This window comes from Wyeomyia smithii, chromosome 1 (assembly GCF_029784165.1).
Source record: "Wyeomyia smithii strain HCP4-BCI-WySm-NY-G18 chromosome 1, ASM2978416v1, whole genome shotgun sequence".
Classification (NCBI taxonomy): domain Eukaryota; kingdom Metazoa; phylum Arthropoda; class Insecta; order Diptera; family Culicidae; genus Wyeomyia; species Wyeomyia smithii.
The window spans coordinates 197,571,061-197,596,137 of NC_073694.1; the positions used below are offsets into that span (position 1 = coordinate 197,571,061).

The 25,077-nt window shown below is 38.5% G+C and overlaps 1 protein-coding gene across 1 annotated transcript in view; it reads right to left on the reverse strand.

The window, feature by feature from the left end:
- Positions 1-17,922: 17,922 nt before the first annotated feature.
- The window catches only part of LOC129719142 (calexcitin-1-like), a 97,609-nt gene continuing 90,454 nt past the window's right edge, over positions 17,923-25,077 (reverse strand). Inside the window, exon 7 of the mRNA XM_055670581.1 lies at positions 17,923-20,210. Within this exon, the coding sequence (XP_055526556.1) occupies positions 20,100-20,210 (111 nt within the window). The 3' untranslated portion in view covers positions 17,923-20,099. The remainder of the gene's footprint in view (positions 20,211-25,077) is intronic.

Consider the following 25,077-nt stretch of genomic DNA (forward strand, 5'->3'; position numbering starts at 1 on the left):
AAACGCCTTACACTGCATTACCGGTTGCAGTTACAACACAGGTCATCTCACGGACCATTACCGTGAGCTTTTCTTGTGAGCACTTACACCTATGCTACAAGAGCCAGGCTGTAATTGAGTCGGTTGTAAACATGCCGCCGCGTACAAGAAGAACTCGCAACACCACATGTGTCTGGACTAGATGGGTACAACACGGATCTCTAGTGCTCTAGTCGTGCAGCGGAATTGGGCAGACCGTAACAGACGGTCGGACATTACGCTACTTTCGGGCAGCCTAGCACTTATGTAGCATGTTGTGAACAGATTTTTGCCCACCTCCGCCCTGCGCAACATCACTGCTGAAATAAGGAAGCGAGCGAAGAATAAAACCTGTAATTACATTATACAAGCATAATTTCACTTTCATATCGAATATATCTGGGTTGCCGAGTTCCGCGGAAGGGTGCACTGCGGTTTACACCGGTTTACAGCGGTCTGTTATGACTAGAAAGAAAAGTTACGGCAGAAGCCCGAAAGTGGCTCCCATACATTTTTTTCTATGGCATCTGTCCAGCTAAAGTGATTCAACTCTTTCGCAATGACCGTGCTCAGGAGCTATCGGCGAAAATCTCTTAGTCCGAGTAGAGGTTCAATCGGTGTATTCACCCGTGCAGGAGTGATTCAAAAATTATCGGATGCAGGTCAGTAGGAACCAGCCGCAGTCGGTGCAAGTGTTACGAGAGATGCTTTCGCATTTGTCGAAAGTTGGTCAGCAGTGTGGCGGGTGAGTTGCGCAAATGTAACACCCCCCTGCTGTAGGGGAGGGAAAATTACTTCGCGCGTAGATTTTACGTAAAGTTTGATGGCCGCCCGTTTGGCGACGGTTTGTGGTTATTCGCGCGAATACAGCAGAACTGCAAATTGAAAAATTTACTTGTTTTTTGACTAACGACTTCTCATATTATTTCGTTAATGATGTTTAATTAGCGAAAGAACTAATTATGGATATAAATAGAGTATTATCAGATCATGAAGAAATTTTGCGTTGATATGAATAGCAAGTAACTTCGCGCATAACAGCTTTTAGTTCGCAAACACTGGTTTCCCACGTCGCATTATATCCATGAAAGAAATCGACTTATCATCACGCCACAATCGATAATTGCTGCATAAATACGTTGCATAATCGATTACTTCCGGGTGCAAATACGATCCCGCAAGGTATAACAACAGCTGCTAATCGAAAGTACACCACTAAATCAGCTGTTCATAAGCTACAATCTCAGACCAGGTTGGTGGTACCAGCTAATAAGTACCAACCCCTCTCTAACCTGAGTTCGGAAACACGCGGTCTGCTTACCCACTCTAACAGCATCCATCGCAACCAAGCATCACGTTGCTCATAAAGAAACATTCACTTTAACCCATGTGCATGTGCAAACACACGTCACGAAGTACAGGGTAACCCCTGTGGTACGCAAAACGCCGTTTGCAACTTTCCGCGGCCGTCCAACTAATGGGAACAGTATGTACGCAAATTTTCAGTGCTTCCGCTTTTGAAGTGTAAATTTCAACATAATCACTTACAACTGGCTCACCTTTCTCCACCTGAGTGCATTTTCTGCACCCCATAACCCTCTAAATACGACGTTCACATTCCGATTCTTAACATACTAGCTGTTAGCATGATTTGCTCTCCACAATTGGGAACATAGAGTTGAACCAGGCTGAAGTACCTAAGCGAATAAGAAAAAAAAACCGGTGTAAAAAGTGCACTCACAGCATCCATGACTCCTGGATGGCTGCACAACAAACCTGTTCAGACCCCAGTCAGTCTGAGTCTGACGATGAACGACGCCGATTCCGGAGCGCTTTTTTAAAATTTCAGAATAGGTAAGTGCGCGTTGCTGCTGAGTGCTGACACGACACGGGCAAAAGCCTCAATTTTCGTCGCTGGCAATCAGCATGATTGATTTGGATAAAAAAAAAAGTTAAACGTTTGCTCGACGCTGAATGTCACATCTAAGCTGATTCCAGGTACAACGATGAATTGTATTGCATATTTTGGCTCCAATTTGTTCCACAAATCAAACTGAAAAACCGTTTTCACATTCTAACGTTGGCTAGTGACAATCGCGCAAGGCAGCAAGTTTTATTTGTTGTATTTGGTTGCACAGAAAAGCTGTCTGAGAATGAATTTTAAGGAGCTGGTAACGCCTTGTGAAAAATATACACCGAGAAAAATTGGTTTATCTCTGACAAAAAAAAATTTATTTTACGTTGGAAATCGCAAGGGGACGAAATCACGATTTAAAATTGCTCGAAATCTGCTCGAAATCGCTACAATGACAGTTCGCCCTTATACCAACTGTCATTGTAGCGATTTAGAGCGAAATTTTATTCTTCATTTGAAAATCGAAGGATAATGATATAAAGTTTTAAACAATCACGTTTTGCTCAGAAAATTCCACTCTTTCAGATGAAATATAAAAATCGGAAATCCGTGAATAGCTGAACAACCCAATTCAGCAACAAACAAGTCCATTGAAAGTGAGAGAGTCGTCAAAAGGAGAACCAAATGATTAGTAATAATAAACAAACGTCTGAGAATCAAACTAAGAATGTCTACGAACTTTTTAATAATTTTCTTATCGCGTGAACGACCTTCTCAAGTTTAACCAAAAGTTTGGGGAATTCTTATAAATTTGACCAGCGCTAACACCGTTGGACCTTCCTCTTATTTGAAATTATAAGTGCCATTTTTCGTCATGTCCTTTCAAATATGGCTTTTCAGTTAGTTTTGCATTTCTGAGATTTACTTATAATTTTCGTTCTTATTTTGCTAATATGTCTGTTTAGGTTATGGAGCTATGAATAGTATTGCGAAAATATATAAATTTGGACTGGAAGTGTAGCCAGTTGCTTAGATCCATCAAAACAATGTATACATTTGGAACTACTTAGTTCTATCTTGAACATAGCACAGAAAGGTTTTTTTTATCGATGAAATTTCCGCAAGAAATTCATTATCAAACTTCAAAGTTATCAATTTCCCAATGAGGACACTTACCTCTTAATTATTTTTACTCCACAAACAACACCGTAAGCAAACGACCTGAAATTTTTCAGTTTATTTCAAATTTTCCTTTGCTTTTTGGTTATATTTCCAAAAAATATTCTGTTTTCTAAAATTATATTAAATTTGTTTTTAATAATGTTCTATTTACCATCAATACAATATTTTATTACAATCTGTGATAAAACAAAATTTATTTATTTCATGAATGAAAGTAGGTTCTTAAAAAAATTAAATTAATAAAAAAAACGTTTGTTTGAATCAGAGCTAACAAAAATCAAATAAACAATTCAATTAATATCATTTTCAAATCCAATGCAAATTATTTCCATATCCAGCTCAATTCTGATCCAAATCCAATCCAAATCCAGTACAAATCTAATCCTAACTGAATCCAAACTGAATCAAATCTGAATTTCAAAGCCAAATCCAGTCCAAATTTAATCAAAATCCAATCCAAATCCAAACCAAATTCAATTACAATCCAAATCCCATCTAAATCCAATCCAAATCCAATCCAAATCCAATCCAAATCCAATCCAAATCCAATCCAAATCCAATCCAAATCCAATCCAAATCCAATCCAAATCCAATCCAAATCCAATCCAAATCCAATCCAAATCCAATCCAAATCCAATCCAAATCCAATCCAAATCCAATCCAAATCCAATCCAAATCCAATCCAAATCCAGTTCAAATCCAATCCAAATCCAATCCAAATCCAATACAAATCCAGTCCAAATCTAACCCAAATCCAACCCAAATCCAAACCCAATCCAAACCCAATTCAAATCCAATCCAAATCCAACCTAAATCCAAATCCAATCCAAACCCAATCCAAATCCAATCCACAACCAATCCATATCCAACCCAAATCAAATCCAAATCCAATACAAATCCAATCCAAATTCAATCCAAATCCAATCCAAATCCAATCCAAATCCAATACAAATCCAATCCAAACCCAATCCAAATCCAATCCAAATCCAATCCAAATCCAATCCAAATCCAATCCAAATCCAATCCAAATCCAATCCAAATCCAATCCAAATCCAATCCAAATCCAATCCAAATCCAATCCAAATCCAATCCAAATCCAACCCAAATCCAAATCGATTCCAAATTCAGTTGAAATTGAATCAAAATTTATTCCAAATCCAATCTAAATGCAAATGCAATCCAAATCCAGTTTTAATCCAATCCAAATCTAATATAAATACAATCGAAATAAAAATCCTATCCAATTCCTATCCAAATCCAATCCAAACTTTAGTCCATTCAAAATTCTCTCCAAATCTAGTTTAGTCAACAAGCTTTCGCCAACATTAAAGTTGGAATGGGCTCGATACCCAGTGGAAGTGGATGTGAAAATAACTGGAGTTCAAAACCACACTAAAATATATCAACTGAATGGAATTTGAACGGTGAAAGAGTTAATGTTACCGTTACAATCCCCCAGTGTGAAAGAACTGGCTGAGAAATACCCGCACTGTAGAAATTTCCCGATCTACTACTACTAAAATGTTCGTCCACGAATCCTCATCGGACTAAAGCACGCTCCAGTCAGTCTGGTACTGAAAAGTAAGGAAGGCAGTGTGCTATGAAATACACCAGATGGTTGAGGAGTACTTTTTGATGGACAGTCTCGGCATCATGAAAATGACTAAGGATCCGTTCCGGAGATCAAATTCAACGGCAACCAATCTACTATGGCGACACGACGGTGCTCGCCTGCCGGACATCAAGGAGATGGAGCTACGACGGTTCTACGGCGTCGAGAAGCGTATGCGGAAGGACCTGGAATTAGCCAACGCCCAGAATGATGATGCAAATGAAGCAGAAAATATTTGAACACGTGGACAAAGGATACGTACGCAAACTCCTCAAAAAAGAGCTGGACAAACATCATCCCAGAGTACGGTGCTTACCGATCTTCCCGATCCTAAACCCGAACATACTTGGCAAACCAGACCTGTGTGGGATGATGCGGCGAAAGCCTTTGGTTCTCTGTTTGCCATATTGCTGCAATTCCGTGAATACCGGGTCGGCGTTTTTATCTCTATATGCCTGAAGGGCACTGGGTACTGAAATGCCACTGCGACATTCTTGCTGATTGTCTTTTGTGGCGGGCCCCGATTGCTGTGCACAGGTTACGGATTGTTCGTACTCATTGATGGAGTAGAACTGTTCTGTTGTAAACCTGTACCCCAATTAGGTACAACATAGTTGATGAAACTAATGACCTGCTTGGGATTGGAGCTCCATGCTTGGTATGGAGTTAAAAGGTAACTTTCTAAGAAGTTGTGCCTAGAGGAAGCAAGAGCTTCGCAAGAGCAAAGCAAATGCTCTGAACTCTCTGGTTCAGATTTGCAGAATCGGCAGGTGTCGTTCAACACCTCGGCGATACCGGAGATGTAAGAGAGATGTTCCATCAGATTCTCATGCGACAAGAGGATCAACAATATCATCGGTTTTTCTGGAGGAACGAAACTTTGGAGCATGTATGTTGTTTTACTTTTAGCCAATACGGCGGTCTAGAAAAGATTCAAAATGGCATCTGGAGTCAACTTTTAGCTCCCGGTATCTTCTCGAATGCGGATATACCCATATTGGGTGATGTCCGGCAATTATGGGCTGTTTTCCAGAGAGCAGAAGTCGCCATCTTGGATTTAAAAATGGTATGTGAAGCTAATTTCTGACCTCTGGGTATTATCTCGATCGTTTCAAGCTGTTTTCCGGAAAAAATGGTTGATGACACATGTGTCTCATTTGTTTTGAAACCTCCACCCCTCCTTCAAAAGTCTGGAAGGGGTGTTAATGCAACATAGAAACATTTCTTGTACTTTAGAATCCTCACATTCCAAATTTGGTTCAATTTGCTTGATTAGTTCTAGAGTTATGTAGAAGTTTATGTTTAATTTGTATTTTGAGCAACATAAAGAAACTCAACGGAACTCTTTTCAAGTTTTAGCAATAATTAAAACTCTGCTTTTTCAATAGCACCAAACCGTTCCGAGTGCAATAGAACAGTCAAAAAACTTCTACAAAGCAAACCGCATCATTCACTTTCAATCTGTCGAAGTTCCCCGATTCGCAACCCAGCAGGCACAAATCAGTTCACCGAACGGAGTGACAACTGAAAATAAATGTTAAGCATCGCACCCATTTTCCGAGCCCTCATGCTGGGTTGATTCATTCGAAAGGGGACCGCCATCGCTGAACAAAACGTCACTCCCGAACTCGGAAAGGTCAAGCATTATTCCGGCTGTCGCTGCACAAGCAAAAACTTTCATATTGCCGAACGCGAAATATTCCAAACCGCCCAAACAGAAATAAAGTAGACAAACGACGACAACAACGACATCACCGGCGGAGAAGACAAACAAATGTACTGAAAAAATCGCTAAACCGATTCATAAGTTCCCTACTCGTAGCGACTGCTGCTCCTCCTCCAGTGGCTAACGCAAGTGCAATTTAGTTTTCTTCACGAATGCTGCTGCTTGTACTGATGATGATGATGATATTAGGTGCAATTGTCACAGAGCGAAACAGATTATGTACTCTCTGGACTTAATTTTCAGTATGTTTTTCAGCTTTCTGACAAGTGCTAAGTCTAACTGTATCAGTGATGGCACTCCAAGTGATGTTTGGAAGCTGCACAATGCATTCTTTGCTTCGTTCAAAGGAAAACGATATCATTGCTCCATTCTATCCGGCAGGCAAACAGCAGCAGCTGCAGCAATTTTCGCCTTTAACGAGAACACAATACTCCCGTTCCAATATTACCAGTTTACATTCTATTTGCATTTGAACTCATACCCACTTCACAGCACTTTAACCAATAATCAGATAAAATAAGCTAATTTGTCACATTCTCAGCTCGGAGCTACAACGGCGTAAAAAAAGCAGAGGAGGAGCTCTCGGGTGGATTTAAATGTAACATTTAAATGTAAAATACTTTACACATCAATTACACTTCAACTGGATGATAAAACATAATGATCGAAAACCATGACCAAACAAACCGCACCGCCATCATCGCCACCGAAGCGTCGCTTTGTGGCTTACGAAAATGAAAATCGAAACAGCGAATCGAAGCCCCAGAATGCGGCAGTGGAACAAAAAAAGTAAAACAAAGTAGCGGAAATAAAAACTTATTGATTTATGCCAGCCGGAGCAAAACAATTTGCTGTGCGCAAACAGTTTTCTTGTCGAGCCTCCGAATCGGGTGCGGTAAGGCGACGACGATGGTAGGTGAAAATTTCCACCGACAAAGCAATAAATTTAAATAAATCGAATTAATTAATGGTGCAAAAGAAAGAAACAAAAACCAGTACGAACGGGCGGCACTATTTTGGCCATTGTGGGTTTTTATTTCTCTCTAAAAACTTTTCGGTATAAAAACTGCTGCGATTAGCTTGTGCTTGCAACCCAACACCGTGGCAGCCCTTCAACTGGTTGAGGTTATGTCTACACGAGCTTTGCTCTTGTTGCTCTTTCGTGTCGAACGAGTGCAGCTTCTGTGTACATTGTTTAGACAAATGGTAATTGATTTTTCCACCTGGGTCCAGCTTGACATTGAATATAGCACAGCGCCCGTGTCGACGGTATTCAAATCACTTTCACCGTTCGTAACGAGAAGTGTGGTCAAAACATAAACTTGACTTTGGTCACAGCGAGTTACGAGCCGGCTAGAATCGACTTGGGATTGGGGGAATACGTTACCAGAAAAAATGCGCGAATAAAATATGCTAGGGAATGAATTTAGAGGACTTATAATTGAAAATATTTCTGCCTTATGTAAAATGACTGCCCACGAACTAAAAGGTATAACAAAATTGCACAATAGAAGCGAGCGAAAATTGTGTTATACTTTGAGTGCATTGCATGCAAGAAAAAAGAACTGATAACAATAACGTGGCTTCGTCCTGGGGTCTCGAACTATCTATTGGATCGAACTAGACAAACAGACAGACAGACAGACAGACAGACAGACAGACAGACAGACAGACAGACAGACAGACAGACAGACAGACAGACAGACAGACAGACAGACAGACAGACAGACAGACAGACAGACAGACAGACAGACAGACAGACAGACAGACAGACAGACAGACAGACAGACAGACAGACAGACAGACAGACAGACAGACAGACAGACAGACAGACAGACAGACAGACAGACAGACAGACAGACAGACAGACAGACAGACAGACAGACAGACAGACAGACAGACAGACAGACAGACAGACAGACAGACAGACAGACAGACAGACAGACAGACAGACAGACAGACAGACAGACAGACAGACAGACAGACAGACAGACAGACAGACAGACAGACAGACAGACAGACAGACAGACAGACAGACAGACAGACAGACAGACAGACAGACAGACAGACAGACAGACAGACAGACAGACAGACAGACAGACAGACAGACAGACAGACAGACAGACAGACAGACAGACAGACAGACAGACAGACAGACAGACAGACAGACAGACAGACAGACAGACAGACAGACAGACAGACAGACAGACAGACAGACAGACAGACAGACAGACAGACAGACAGACAGACAGACAGACAGACAGACAGACAGACAGACAGACAGACAGACAGACAGACAGACAGACAGACAGACAGACAGACAGACAGACAGACAGACAGACAGACAGACAGACAGACAGACAGACAGACAGACAGACAGACAGACAGACAGACAGACAGACAGACAGACAGACAGACAGACAGACAGACAGACAGACAGACAGACAGACAGACAGACAGACAGACAGACAGACAGACAGACAGACAGACAGACAGACAGACAGACAGACAGACAGACAGACAGACAGACAGACAGACAGACAGACAGACAGACAGACAGACAGACAGACAGACAGACAGACAGACAGACAGACAGACAGACAGACAGACAGACAGACAGACAGACAGACAGACAGACAGACAGACAGACAGACAGACAGACAGACAGACAGACAGACAGACAGACAGACAGACAGACAGACAGACAGACAGACAGACAGACAGACAGACAGACAGACAGACAGACAGACAGACAGACAGACAGACAGACAGACAGACAGACAGACAGACAGACAGACAGACAGACAGACAGACAGACAGACAGACAGACAGACAGACAGACAGACAGACAGACAGACAGACAGACAGACAGACAGACAGACAGACAGACAGACAGACAGACAGACAGACAGACAGACAGACAGACAGACAGACAGACAGACAGACAGACAGACAGACAGACAGACAGACAGACAGACAGACAGACAGACAGACAGACAGACAGACAGACAGACAGACAGACAGACAGACAGACAGACAGACAGACAGACAGACAGACAGACAGACAGACAGACAGACAGACAGACAGACAGACAGACAGACAGACAGACAGACAGACAGACAGACAGACAGACAGACAGACAGACAGACAGACAGACAGACAGACAGACAGACAGACAGACAGACAGACAGACAGACAGACAGACAGACAGACAGACAGACAGACAGACAGACAGACAGACAGACAGACAGACAGACAGACAGACAGACAGACAGACAGACAGACAGACAGACAGACAGACAGACAGACAATTTTTTTCTATTTGCTAAAATTTTCAATATTTTAGAATTTATAGGTTCGAAAAAATTTTATTCAGTTGTCCTGCTTTATTTTTAGCGAAGTTTCATCTTGGCTGTGAGAGGAAGCTGTCATCATCTTACAAGACAATTAAAATCACAACTCAGTTGACTTTTATTAGACTTTATTTCAATTAACACTCAACATTAATATAGATCCTTCGTTATTCGAATTCTAATAATGTCCTAGGATAATTCTCGATGGCTCATTGACCATAGCCACATACAAAAATTGGATCAGCTTGCTGCGCAGAAATAAATTCCGTGTTACTGTCCCTCCTCACGGTATCTGGAATGCCGTTGAGACAAACACTGAATGATGCTATTGTAGACATCGAACATCAAGTGCTAATACTGAGGATCTCTGAGGTCTTCGCCGAGACCAAAATATTTCTGTTTTCTTTTCCTCTAAATAATTGGTAGTTTTGTATAGAAGTTTCATTCACAAATAATGTTAGTTTCGTACTTTCCTGAAGTATCGATTTTTGATTTATACTGACATCAAATGACATTCTTCAGATACAATGATTCCACTAAATGTTGATCCTTTCGCACAATCAAATTGACCGCAATTGATGCGTTCGGAAAAAAAACGGAACCATTCTTGGCTGCAGCAATAATTAAAAATCATTTCCTTCCTAAAAATATACGGTTATTATCCCTTCCCGCTCGATTCGACGCTGTTTATATTGCCATTTGCTGTTTTCATACCGGAGTGAATTTTTATTATTTTTTCCATAAAAAATATTTATTTTTTATATTCATATGTTTTCTGCTCAATTATTGTACGAATTACAACAACACGGGAAAAAATCGCTGCTCGATGTTAACCAAATTTTATGGGAAGGCTAACTTTATGTAACTTGAAGCTGAAAGCACGTGAAAGGAGGAACGAAGCAGAAAATGTTTATTGTTTTGATTACCCTTTTCCACGGAAAGGTAATCGGTTTTAATCAACGATTTAAATGGTGTTCTCACTGGGGTAATATATGTTGCCGAAATTAATTGACTGGATGTGTCAGCGCGGGAAGTGATATATTTTAACGAGGCCAATCAGAACGCAACGCTAGAGGGGCGTCACGAACGGGTAAACAGAGCAGTGTTGCACCGGCAAGTATGTCGAGTTTCATTCGACCGTGCAAAACTATCAGTACAATATTTTGTTTTTCGAATTATCTATTGAATGATCTGATTTTTCCTTTTTTTTATACTAGCATACAACTTTGTTTTTTTTTCGTATTCGAATTTCATAGAGTAAAACTTTGGGTAAATAAAAAACACCGTTACTTCTGTCGAACTGTAACAAAACGTCAACAAACCTAGCCTAAGTGTCATAATGGCAAGCACGCGTACCTCCATGACACATAAAAAACTGGATTGAATAAATCATCTTATAATTAAATAACTTCGTTACTATCAATATTTTAATAATTTGAATCGTGTTATCCATATCCACCATCGCTCTGTAAGTGTTTGGTTAACATAAGCAAATGAAGGTTCGCATTAATGCTATCTATCTCCGTACTTCGCCAATATCGATATTCCAGCGCTGATCGAGTTTATCCTACTGTAAAAATTGACTTTTCCAAAGTGCGACGTTCTATTCAAATAGTGTTACAATTTTTTACATATTCTATAGAGTTTTTTTTTGTTCACACAGATCTTTGTTTGTTACTTACTTAGTGAGAATATCGTGCTTTGACCGCTATAGACTTTGTGACAGTTCAACATCTTCTGATATAGGGGTGTCTGCTATTTTGCAGTTCTCTTTAGTTTAAATGCGCTATCCAGTATTATCTGATTTTTTCTGTTTTGACTTATCTATGAGTTTTATCATCAAACATTTCTCTTTCTGTTTGCTATTCAAATGGCATTTTCTTCTAGTTATATTTACTACCGATTGATATAAGATTTAGCTCATTGTAAAAGGATGATGTTAGAGGATTGAGTTCGAAAACGGGACTTTTTCGCCTATTTTTTAGTTGATTTAAGGTTTTTCAATTTATGTTTAACGGCTTCGTAAACCTATTATTTCAAAGTTTGATATAGGACACTACGGTCGAGAATGGGGTTCAGAACGTGTTCAAAAAGTTTTTTTGTTTCCCTTGATATTCTTACTTGTAGTTGAAAGCAAAACAGAAAGCTTCATCGTTTGCTACTACACACGAGCATTTTCATTACGTATTGATGACGCTAATCGTTCGATTAGATTTTTTTTTTCAATTTCACACAAAACGAGGAAAGGTTTACAGATATACAGACAAAGCAGGCGTTTGCAGTCCAGGATAGAATACTTTGATAATATTTAGAACTAGGTATAATAAAAAATAATCTTATCCCTTGTTCATCTGTGAAATACGTTCATAAACTTATAGTTTGAGTAACTTTCAATAAATGAATTACAACTATTAATTGAATAATACGCACCTTACACAAATAACGATCAAATCGAATAAAAACAATCTAGTTCACATGCAGATGGCGCAGTTATGCATGCAAAAAAACTATTATGGCAACATTTCCCATGAAATACATAGTACGAAACAATAATCAATTTTTAGCTTGAATTTGAAAAACTGAAAAATTCTTGATCAAACATCTTGATTTAAACTTTGCATCAGTGCAATTTCAGTAGTAGTTTTTGATTTCTTCTAATAAACTAATCTTTCCTCGCCCGTTCGAGTTTGGTTGGCTAATCAGTAACAATTATCAAGTTCCAATTTATATTAGGGTAATTTAACTTATACTGGACTCCTTTCCTACTGTGGTCAACCCACCAGATTAACTCAATTTACACACTTAAATTATCTCGGCAAACTTCCCAACAGCTGATTCACCTCGGCGAAGTTTATAACAAATGTCAGCAATATAATTCGACGAACACTCAGCAAATATATCGTTTTACCGTAAACCAGCAAGTATCGACATTACATTTGCCGAAGCTCTTGAAAATTCCACCGAAAACTTGTAGAACATTTCGCTGAATTTATCAGCTGTTGAGTTCTCGGCAATAAAATCTAAGTGTGTATGTGATAATTTGAAAGATGTTCAGAGAACTTCTACCGGGAAAATCCTTATCCAGCAAATCTACGTTACAAACATTTCGAAATTTCAATTTATGTTAAGGATGGTCCTGTATAGGATAATAAAACAAAAGGGTCCAATATAGAGTAAAGTACTCTATTTCTAAAATTGAGGAAATATGAAATATATGCAAATTGGTGCATATATGTACCCGTGTGAGGGCAATTTTCTCTAACCACGGATAGATTAATTTCAGCATTGTTTCAGGTTTTCAAGCAGTTGCAGACATTTTTCAAAACTTCTGACACCTCTGACGACAACATAAATGAACGGAAAACGTTCAGTAATTTATTGTATAGTGGACCACTCGTCAGATTAATTCAATTTTTCCCAACATAAATCGGGATTTATAAATGTTCCTCGTGATTCTGATGCAGATTGGCTGGATAAGATACTATGGGTTAATTAACTCCATACCGAAAAATTGCTTTTTTGTAAGATTTGGACCACTGCGACCATTATTTTGACCTACTGCAGTTCACATTCAATGTTCATCACACCATCTGCGGTTGAAAGAACGCAGGGTGATAGTGAACGTAAAGTGGTCTCCTTTCCTGTAGTGGACCACTCGCTAGCTTAGCTCAATTTATACGAAAACTCCCACCGGGAAACATCGATAAATGACCTAGAGCGGACCCTTTATTAACCTAAAGTGGACCACTCGTCGGAATAACTCAATTTCTCTTAATAATAATCGGAATTTATGAAAAAAATTGTACAAATTGACTGGATAAGTAAATCAATCTATAGTGTACCACTTTACTATAGCGGGACACTAGTCAGATCACTCAATTTCTCTTAACATAAATTTCTCAATTTCTCTTAACATAAATTTATAAATGTTTCTGGTGATTCTGATGCAGAAGATCCATCCGAAAGTTTTCCGAAAAACACTCAAGTTTTCACATCAATTGAGTTTATCTGACGAGTAGTCCACTATAGAAAAGGAGTCCACTATAAATTAATTTACCCTTTTCTTATCCAGCCAATCTGCAACAGAATCATGAGAAACATCTATAAAATTTCGATTCAAAGTAATCGTTATCGACCTTTTTTTGTAAGATTTGGACCACTGCGACCATTATTTTGACCTTCCGTGGTAAATTAACCTGCAGTGGTCCTCTTTTCTAAAGTAGACCATTCGTCAGATTAAATAAATTTCTGTGAAAACTTCTATCGGAAGACATCTGATTCAGCCAATTTGTATCAGAATCACGAGAAATATCCACGGGGTAATTTAACCTATAGTATCTATATTTCCTTTATAAACCTATAGTGGACCACTTGTCAGATTAACTACTTTTCTCTTGACAAAAATCGGAATTTATAAATGTTTGATATGCAGATTGGCTGGCCTGGCCACATCGGGAAAATAACCTCTAGTGGACCTCTTTTCTGTATTAACCTATGGTGGACCAGCCGTCAGATTAACTCAATTTCTCCTAATAATAATCGGAATTCATTATTATTTTTGTACAGATTGTCTGGATAAGCTGTTCACCGATGAAAGTTTTCTGAAAATCCTTTGAGTTTTCGCATAAATTGAGTTAATCGGACGGGAGGTCCACCCTAGGAAAGGGGTCCGCTATTGGTTAATTTACCTTCCCATCCAGCCAACCTGCATCAGAATCATGAGAAACATCTATAAAAATTCGGTTTAGAGTAAATTAACCATTTTTTGTAAAATTTGGACCACTGCGATTGTTATTTTGACCTTTTGTGGTAAATTGATCCCTTTTTCTATAGAGGTTAATCAGATTAACTAAATTTTCGCGAAAACTTCTGTCGGAAAACATCTTATCCAGCCAATCTGCATCAGAATCACGAAAAAACATGTATAAGGTTAATTAACCTATAGTACCTATAGTATAGAACCTATTTTTCCTCTATTAACCTATAGTGGACCACTTGTCAGATATACTACTTTTCTCTAGAAAAAATTTGAATTTGTAAATGTTTGTGATGCAGATTGGCTGCATTCGTCGGTAAAATTACCTCTAGTGGACCCCTTTCCTATTTTAACCAATGTGGACCACCCGTCAGAACAATTCAATTTCTCTAAATAATAATCGGAATTTGTAAATATTTCTGTACAGATTGGCTGGATTAGAAGTTTTCCGAAAGTAGTTTTCTGGAAATCCTCCGAGTTTCCGCATGAATTGAGTTAATTTGGTGGCTGGTCCACTATAGAAAAGGGGTCCGCTATAGGGTAATTTACTCTCTTATCCTGCCAATCTGCATCAGAATCACGAGAAACATCTATAAAATTTTAATTTGAGTGAGTTAACCTTTTTCCGTGAGATTTGGACCACTGCAATTATTATTTTGACCTTTCGTGGTAAATTAAACTATAGTGGTCCCCTTGTCTATAATGGAACATTCGTCAGATTGACCGAATTTTCACGAAAACTTCTATCGGGAAACATCTGATCCAGCCAATCTGCATCAAAATCACGAGAAACATTTATAAGGTAAATTAACCTGTAGTACCTATATTTTCTTTATTAACCTATAGTGGACCACTTGTCAGATTATCTTCTTTTCTCTTGACATAAATTGGAATTTATAAATGTTTGTTATGCAGATTGGCTGGCGACATCGGGAAAATAACCTATAGTGGACCGCTTTTCTTTATTAAGCTTCGGCAAACCACCCGTCAGATTAACTCAATTTCTCCTAATAATAATCGAAATTTATTAATATTTTTGTACAGATTGGCAGGATAAGATGTTTCCCGATGGAAGTTTTCTAGAAATCCCTGGAGTTTTCGCATAAATTTAGTTTAGCATAATCTGGCGGGTGGTCCACTCTAGAAAAGGGGTTCACTAAAGGTTTATTTACCCTCTCATCTAGCCAATCTGCATCAGAATCACGAGAAACAGCTATGAAATTTCGATCTAAAGTAAATTAACCTTTTTTGTAAAATTTGGACCACTGTGACTTTTGTTTTAAACTTTTGTGGTAAATTAACCTGTAGCGGTCTCCTTCTCTATAATGGACCATTCGTCATATTAACTAAACATTCGCGAAAACTTCTATCAGGAAACATCTCATCCAGCCAATCTACATTATAATCACGAAAACATATATAGGGTAAATAACCCTAAAGTACATATAGTATAGTACAGTGCCGTTTCGATTTTATCTTGGTAAAAAAAAAACACATTCTGGTGAATCTAGCGAGACTCTAGATTTAGGGAAATGATGGAGGTTAGTTTTTGTAGTCGAACAGCATTGAAATCTAACAAAATATACTGATGTTTATCATTTCATCAAGTCAACAGTTTCTTTAGATTCACGAGAGAGTTATTCTTCGACCGTGATAGAATCAAAAAAGGACTGTACCTATATTTCCTATATTAACCTATAGTGGACCACTTGTCAGATTAACAACTTTTCTTTTGACATAAATCGGAATTTATAAATATTTTTGATGCAGATTGGCTGGACAAGATGTTTCCCGTTGAAAGTTTTCTGAAAATCCTTCCTGTTTTCGCATGGTGGGGGTCCACCATAGGAAAGGGGTCCACGATAAGTTGATTAACCCTAAATCGGAAAGTGTCTTGAAAATCTCTCGAGTTTTCGCCTGAACTGAATTTTTCTGGCGGGTGGTCCACTACAGGAAAGGGGACCACGATAGTAAATTTACTCCCGTGAAACTCTTGTAAAAAGGTACATGCTTTGCCAACTTCTCACTTACCGTAAAACTATCTTGGTTGGACCTCGTCTTTTAGTGGATTACCGACCAAACTAATTCAATTTTTACGAAAACCCTAAGCATTTCCTTTCTTTGGGAAACATTTTATCCAGCTAATCTGCATCAGAATCTCGAGGAACATTAGTAAATTCAGAAAAAAAAGAACTATATGTTTCCATTCAACTCTACTAGAAATTTGAGAAGTAAAATGGAAAATACTGCTAGTCCGTACAGATACGTATTTCGATTGCTACATACAATCATCATCAGTGCTTATGTGGACTGGTAAAAAGTAAAGTGTCGATCCTGTTCTATATTTGTAGTAGGGTTAATTAACCTATAGTGGACCACCCGCTAGATTAACTCAATTTAATCGAGGAATTTTCAGCAACTTCGAGGATTTTTCAGAGAGTTCGAGGAATTTCCAGCAAGATTCCATTGGAAAATATCTTGTTTAGCCTGTCTGCATCACAAACATTTATAAATTTTGATTGATGTAAAGAGGAACTGAAGTAAACTGACAGGTGATCCACTATAGGTTAATAAAGTATAGGGGTCCACTATAGGTTAATTTACCCTAGGTAAAAATTTAACTTTTAAACCTCCTTATTTGAAGTTACGTAGTGATTTATGCGGTCGGTTGTTTACCGTACCATAGCTAGGGTTTTTGGGAAGAAGATTGAATAGCCATGAAGGGGGGTCTCTACGTCTTTGTTGAGAAGCGTGGATGAGTGATGTTTGTAAATTTCCAAACTTTCAGCAACTGTGACTTAATCGTCTTGCTGATATGGTAAAACGTGTCGAAAATACAATGTAATGCTTTACAAAATATTCGTGTTTCAAATCCAGTTCTTCCAGAAATAAAGGGTTTCACCTAAATTCACAAACCTGGAAATAAAATGAGAGAAATTATCCCAGCAGTAGGAGCTCCCACAGAAAAAACTGGCTAAATGGTTGGTCAAAGAATTTCAAGCTATGCCCAAGAAATTTCCAAGTCGATTAGTTAAGAGCACAGGAGATTTCGTTATTTCGTTGAAAATTTAAGATCCTCGGGTAACATCGAATCTGTTGAGATGATGATTTTATTCGACGTAACGTCTTTATTCCCTAGCGTTCCAGTGAATTAAATCTCAAATCTTTTAGAGGACTGGATTCTTTCCCGACATTCTGATAATACTTGGAAAGAGAAAGTTGACGCCTTTGCATGAAAAAAAAAACCATTTCACATTTCTTGGTAAATTTTACAAACAGACTACAGAGACACCAATTGGTAATCCACTATCTCCTTTTCTATGTGAGTTCTTCATGGCAAATATAGAAAAAAAAATGGAGAAGAGGAATTCTATTTTTTTGATTTCGTATATCATTCTACTAAGACGCTCAGCACCGTGTTTTAGGTTGTTTTTTTTTTTTCATTGGATCCCTAGAAAAAATACAGATGATGATTTGTAGAATGAATTTGCTCTGCTGAAAATCGTTTAGAGGTACTCGTAGAATTTTTAACTAATTAACAAGTCTAACTTTCCCTCTGTCATCACCAAGAATGAGTGGCCTTCAAACTCGCCAGATCTCAACGAGATGGACTTTTCGATTTGAGGGATCACGAAAACCCACAAGTTTGGACGAGCTGAAGAAGTCTTTGCTCAATTTGATGGAAGGGAATTCCTCAAAATCACATTCGGTCCGCCTTAGCGTAAGCATCTCCGAGCTGTTATCAGAGCTAAAGGAGGACACATTGAATGAGTTGTTGTTTTTCATCAATTGTTTTTACTCAATAAATTATTTTCATTTCAAAAGTTTTGTCTTACTTGCCAAAAACATGGTTAGAGGACCAGTTTCTTGTTGCAATAATTATGGCGCACCCTGTACAATGCGTGACAACTTATAGAACAGAAACTTGCAAGAGGAAAAATCTAAAAAAATGTAATAAAACGTTTTGAGAAAGCTTTTATACCATTTACGTAACTATTGTAAACAAAATTTTTAACATTAGATTTGGATGTTTTCGTTAACTTGGTTGAGCGGACGCAAATCATTCAAATGAATAATAGCAAAAATCAGAGTTTAGTTTGGAAAAACACTGCAGTATCATTAGCAAAATGATTACAATCCAAGAATTTCAATACTCGCCCAGAGTTATTAATGATTACATTATGAATACAATAAGTCCTAATTTTCTTTCTTGAGGTACTTCAGAAATGTTTCGTCTAGAATCGAATGGGATGTAAAGTCTTTTCCGCTATACCAAAACACTTTAATATTATCCGCAAAAACTAGGGTCTATAAATCGTTGCTTACAATAAACTGGGTGGGGAACAAAATTTGCACAATACGATACTGCTTTACACCAGCGGTCGTACACAACTGTACGGGTCAGTGCTGCCGATGTGACTTAAACTAATTGCAATTTCACGTGTATGGTTATGTTAAATAGCAATTCCATTCTTTTGAGAATGACGAGTTTCACGTTTGATTTCTATTTTTAGACTGCAAGCCTTTGCGAATAAAATTGTATTTGAAATTTAGAAATATATATGAATTAATCCGTCGTTCGGTAACGATTGTGAAACGAATAGTTTTAATATAAATCGATGCAACGGTCAATGTTTCAAATAAGGCCGGATGTCTGTACACCTATCCCGTTTTGAGTGTAGAACGCAACATCTGATTTGTGCCAATCGGAATCGGAATTCGCTGCTGGATATGTTTCTGGATTTATTTTCAAAGCATTTTTCGGTAGCCAATCTGCACTAGTTTCCTACTAAAATAAAACCCAATGCTCAAAAGAGTGATGATCCAGCGTTCACTTTCGCTGCCCTTGTTGCGCTCTGTTCGCGAAAAAAAAAATAGCTAGACATGCCACACCAGTGCCACCCCCAGCAGCGACGATCGGGTCGAAGTCAAGCGCGGGAATCAAGCGCGCTGTTTTGAACATGATTTATCATATCGCGCTGCCAGCACTATTTATTATAATCACGTCCTCACACGGGGGAGCAGCTTTTCCTGCTGCATTCTCACACGCCATCACGCGAGTTGCTGCTGTGGTGCTGTATATATTCATGACGCGATCTCAAGAGCAAACGAAGAACAGCGAAAAAAAACAAAACAATAACAACTTTCGACGAAACTGACACTAAACCGATTATCCGCGTTACTGGCTGCAGCAGCGACATCTGGCGACACTGCTTGCCAGATGATTGATGCTTTATTTGTCCGTTCTGAAGGCCCTTCTGCCGACTGACGTGGAGACACCCGTTGTTAATGGCACGACCACGACGCTACCCCTTTGCAGACGCTTTTCCAAGCTGTCAGATTTCCACCAACGCGATTTCCATCCAAAATAGGTTTGCTTTGCTTGCATTTGTTTCTTTAATGAAGCATAAGAGCTTAACGCTAGAGGAAATAACGAACGCAACTCGAACAACTCGCTAGAGATTCCAACGACGAGAAAAATTGAAACGATGTGGGTGCAACAGTTTTGTTTGCTCTACTGATAAATATCGTCTTGTTGCTGTTTACTCTTACTACGGCTGAAGCTGGAAATGACGGTGGAGCGCCCACAGCTGCGTTAAAATGACGTTTTGCCAAAAATGAAGTTGCCGGGCGCCGCCGGATCATCGGTCGAGAAGTACTCACGCCACAAATCGGCAAACTGTTCCCGGTTGACCTCTTCAGCACCCTGTGAACGAAAGAGAAGGGAAAACAAAATATTAACAGACAATCCTACCGAAACGCGCCTATGAGCGAAAACTCAAACGATTTAATTAAATTCTTTTGCAAAATTTAAATTTTCCAACGTCCTCTACACTGTAAAAGCTACCCCGGTGGAAATCTTTTTTTTTGTTGTTGGAATTTTGGCTTCCAGCCAACTAGGACACCATCACCCAAGCTAGAGGACTTCAGCGGTAAGCTCTAAGCTAGCCTAGCAATCGATTCGCTAAACGACATCGAGCGAATCGCAGTGCCAACGCTGGCCGACCGGACGATTCGGTTATTTTAATGAAAATTCAATAAATATTTATAGTGTGATCGGAATCACGCCCTGTGCTCTGACCGCTGCCAAATCGATAACCGCTAGCACATGCCAACCGCCGACACGGGAGAGACAAATTTAAAAGTCCATTTGAGGGTGTATTTAACCCGCTTTCGCATCCAGCGGCGATTTGGATCGATTCCGCAAGGGGTCACACAAATGGCCGTAGTGCACGCCGTGCACTGTTCTCTAGAAGGCGAAACACATTTTTCTAACTGATTGCATCGTTCTATTTTGGAAAAAAAACTTTCGGCCATTAATTCCGCAGCCGCCATACACCGTTTCTTTTGAAGGTAGAAATGTAAAACGCTTTTTTCAAAAAAGAGGTTGTGCTGCTCTCTACCCAATTTTGTCTTAATTTTGGTCAATTTGTTTGAATTTCGCCGGAATTTTGTTCAAACATCGAGTAAAATATGTTTTAATTTTGAGAGAAGGAAAAAAGAATTATTTCAAGAATATGGTACTTCGTCTCGACGCTTGTATACTTATCACAGTTCATGTAAAAATAGCAGATGACGAAAGTAATGCGAGTTGAGATTTTTTTTCTTCAAAACGTTCATTTTACGAAACAAATTAAAATAGTTGACATAAGAAATGTATGAAACTCAAAGCTAAGATGCGCTCGGTGAAGGCATACTATTGCCTGGTGTAACAATAAACGGAAATGAGAAAAATTCCGAACAATTTAAAAAACCCTTCTGATTGGTTTTGAACAAGATCTGTTTGACTGTAATTTGTTGAACAATATTAAGCAAGACGTTGAACATTGTGGGACTAATTACTAGTTTATTATAATTTACTTTTAATGAGATCCATAAACCGGTATGATGTCTGAAAATGAAATATTTGGGACTCATTTGTTCAAGTTTTTTTTTAAATGAACGTTGTCATAATTTCCAAAAATGGGGTGACATCCAGAAATTTTTAGAGACAACTTTTAGAGATTTTTCGGAATAACCAAGTAACGAAACGGATGATAAATGAAATTGAATCAAAATTGTGCCAATCACCATCAGATTGAATTGGGATGACTGCAACCAAAATAATTTGAAATGTTGTGAAACAACATTTGAAAAAGAAAATATAAAACTTTTATCGAATTTCGGAGATTTTATCACATCAAGACATTCAGTTGATTAACTATTTTATTTATCAATCGGGAGTCTTTCCGCTTTCTAGTGATTCCACACAAGAGAAACACATGTTAGTTTCGTTCCACTTTCCAGCTGTTTTTTAGTGCTCTGGATCTCCTGGATAACAAATTTTGGGTAACAATTTTTAAAATATTCGATATATTTTTCCGGATTTCGATATGCCAGTTAATAATCTGAACCTTTATTCCAAACTAAAATGAAGCAAACAAGGCGTGAAGAATTTTTGCTACTAAAGGCAAGAAGATTTAGAAGTAAAAAAAGAATATCACAATTAAAAATTGAACCCTCAAGCAAACCCAGTGCCACATTTAGACACACTTCAGCTAAAACTCTAAAAAACTTCAATAAATACTTAAAAAATGTTAAAAAAAATTCGAAGTGATTTTACCGAAGTCCGTCTGAAAAATAACTTGGGCACTAGAGGGTTAAGTGAAGTATAGTTCAAAACTGAGCTATATAAACCAATCATACCAATCATTTGACCCACTATCAAAATTTTGGTAGAAGAGAACTGAAAAAATAACCATACATCAACTGCTTTCGTTATTCTTGGTAAAATGAATGAATGAATGAAAATGAAAAATGAGTGAAAATATATATGATTATTAAATTATGAATAATAAAATTTGGTTTCGACTCTATTATTGTCAGAATTGGCATATTATCGATCAGGGGGTAATAAAGTCATAGAGAACTAATCATTTGCAGAAAAATGCTCTGCAATATGAGAAACCAGCATGCAACAGATAAACGCTCTAGAACATCATTCACTCCCCTGACGTTGATAGGATAAACCTGACATAAAGTTGAATAAAATGACTATCTGAGCCCAATTTTCTACTTTGGTTTGCTGGACTTAAGCAGCATTTTCGGCGATTCTGAGTTCAATTAGAGATCATTTTCAATTTTGGCTTTTTCTAGCCTTAGGAGGCACTTAACGGCGATTCTGAGCTTAATTTTGGATTATTTTCTATGTGGGCTCTTTCTGCCCTTAAGAAGCCCTTTTCGACGATTCTGAGCTCAATCTGGGATCTTTTTTTATTCAGGCCTTTTCTGGCATTAAGAAGCATTTTAGACGGCTCTGGGCTCTACGTGTGATCATTTCCAAGTTTGAATATTTCTGACCTTCAGAATAAACTTTCGGCGATCCTGAGCTCAATATGGAATCATTTACTATTTTAGCTTTTGCCTTTAGAAGCACTTTTCAGCGATTCTGAGCTCAATTTCGGATCATTTTCTATTTTGAAATTTTCTGGCCTTTAGAAGCACTTTTCGGAGATTCTGAGCTCAATTCTGGATAATTTTCTATTTTGGCTTTTTCTGGCCTTGTGAAGCATTTTACGGCGATTCTGAGGTCAATCTGGGATCATTTTCTATTTTGGTCTTTTTTGACTTTAAGAAGGACTTTTCGACGATTCTGAGCTCAATTTGGGATCATTTTCTATTTTGGCCTTTTCTGGCCTTTAGAAGCACTTTTCGGCGATTCAGAGCTCAATTTGGGATCATTTTCTATTTTACCCTTTTCTGGTCTTAGAAAGCAGTTTTCGGCGATTCTGAGCTCATTTTGGGATCATCTTCTATTTTGGCATATTCTGGCCTTAGAAAGCACTTTTAAGCGATGTTGAGCTCGATTTGAAATCATTCTCTATTTTGGCCTTTTGTGGCCTTTTTCGGCGATTTTGAGCTCAATTTGGGATCATTTTCTATTTTGGCCTTTTCTGACCTTTGGAAGGACTTTTCAGCGATTCTGAGCTCAATTTGGAATCATTTTCTATTATGGCCTTTTCTCACCTTTGGAAGGACTTTTCAAAGATTCTGAGCTCAATTTGGGATCATTTTCTATTTTGGCGATTCTGTGCTCAATTTGGGATCATTTTCTATTTTGGCCTTTTCTGACCCTTAGAAGCGCTTTTTGACGATTTTGATCTCATTTTGGGATCATTTCCAACTTTGCACTTTTTGGCCTTAGGAAGAACTTTTTGGCGATTCTGAGCTCAATTTGGGATCATTTTCTATTTTGGCCTGTAGAAGCACTTTTCGGCGATTCTAAGCTCAATTTGGGACAATTTTCTATTTTGGCCTTTTCTGGCCCTTAGAAGCACTTTCCAGTGATTCTTAGCTCAATTTAGGATCATTTACTATTTTGGCTTTTTCTGGCCTTTAGAAGCACTTTTCGGCGGTTCTGAGCTCATTTTGGGATCATATTCTAGTTTGGCCTTTTCTGGCCTTTAGAAGCACTCTTCGACGATTCTAAGCTCCATTTGGAATTATTTTCTACTTTGGCCTTTTCTGATTTTTAGAAGCACTTTTCGACGCTTCTGAGCTCAATTTGAGATCATTTTTAATTCTGGACTTTTTGGCCTTAGGAAGCACTTTTCGGCGATTCTGCACAACAAATGTCAGCTAGTCAGCGTGCGCGTCGGTTAACCTTTATATGAGGCTAAACCTGACACCAATACCAACACAAAGAATGCACATACTGCGCACCTACATAACGGGAAAGGTTGTAGTCGAAGTTATTGAACACTCTGTATGCTTTCTATAAGAGTTCTGCTTAAACCAATCAGTTCACTAGTGAATAATCACTAGGACGGTCCCAGTAAAGTAACAGTAGTGAAAGCAATCGATCATTGTTAAAAGAGATTAATTTACTGCAAACTGGTTCGACAAATAGCATACAGAGCTTTATCAGACAGTTATATCTCGCTGCTTTCCATAGCGGACGGATCAGTAAAGTAAACAACACCTTCCACAGAGCGATATACAGGTATGGCCCCAGTTGTGTGAAAAATAAACCAAACCGCCCTTTTAAGGGCGACCTCATATTTTCAATTGAAGTACTAAAATGAGTTTTCCGCATCTGAGTACTACAGTTACCTTGAGCATAGAAGCTAAGAACTGTAAGCATCATGGTTGGAAAATAAAAGCAAGCAAAAAGCAAAGCCTTGATGCTATATTCCGATACGAACCTTGACCTTCTGTTCATTTATACACAGACTTCGCAGCCGACTGTTTAGTGTACAGGACAATTGCGGGGCTAGCGCTATGATCCTACTGACACTAACAGTCTCTCATGAACCGAGATTCGAACCTACGACGACTGGCTTGTTAGGCCAGCATCGTACCTCGAGACCATCTGGGAGATAGTAGATAGATAGTTGGAAAATACTGTCTCAAAATTGGCTGTATCGTCGTTTTCGTTCAAAACTAGCCCAACTCATAATTCATAGTTTGAAGCCACGTAACAAGTGAACCATGAATCATGCAATAAGTAGATTAAAATCAAATTTCAATACATGCGAAAAAATAATGGCTTATTGTAGCACAGTGGCTAAAATTGAGTTGACAACTATTCGCAA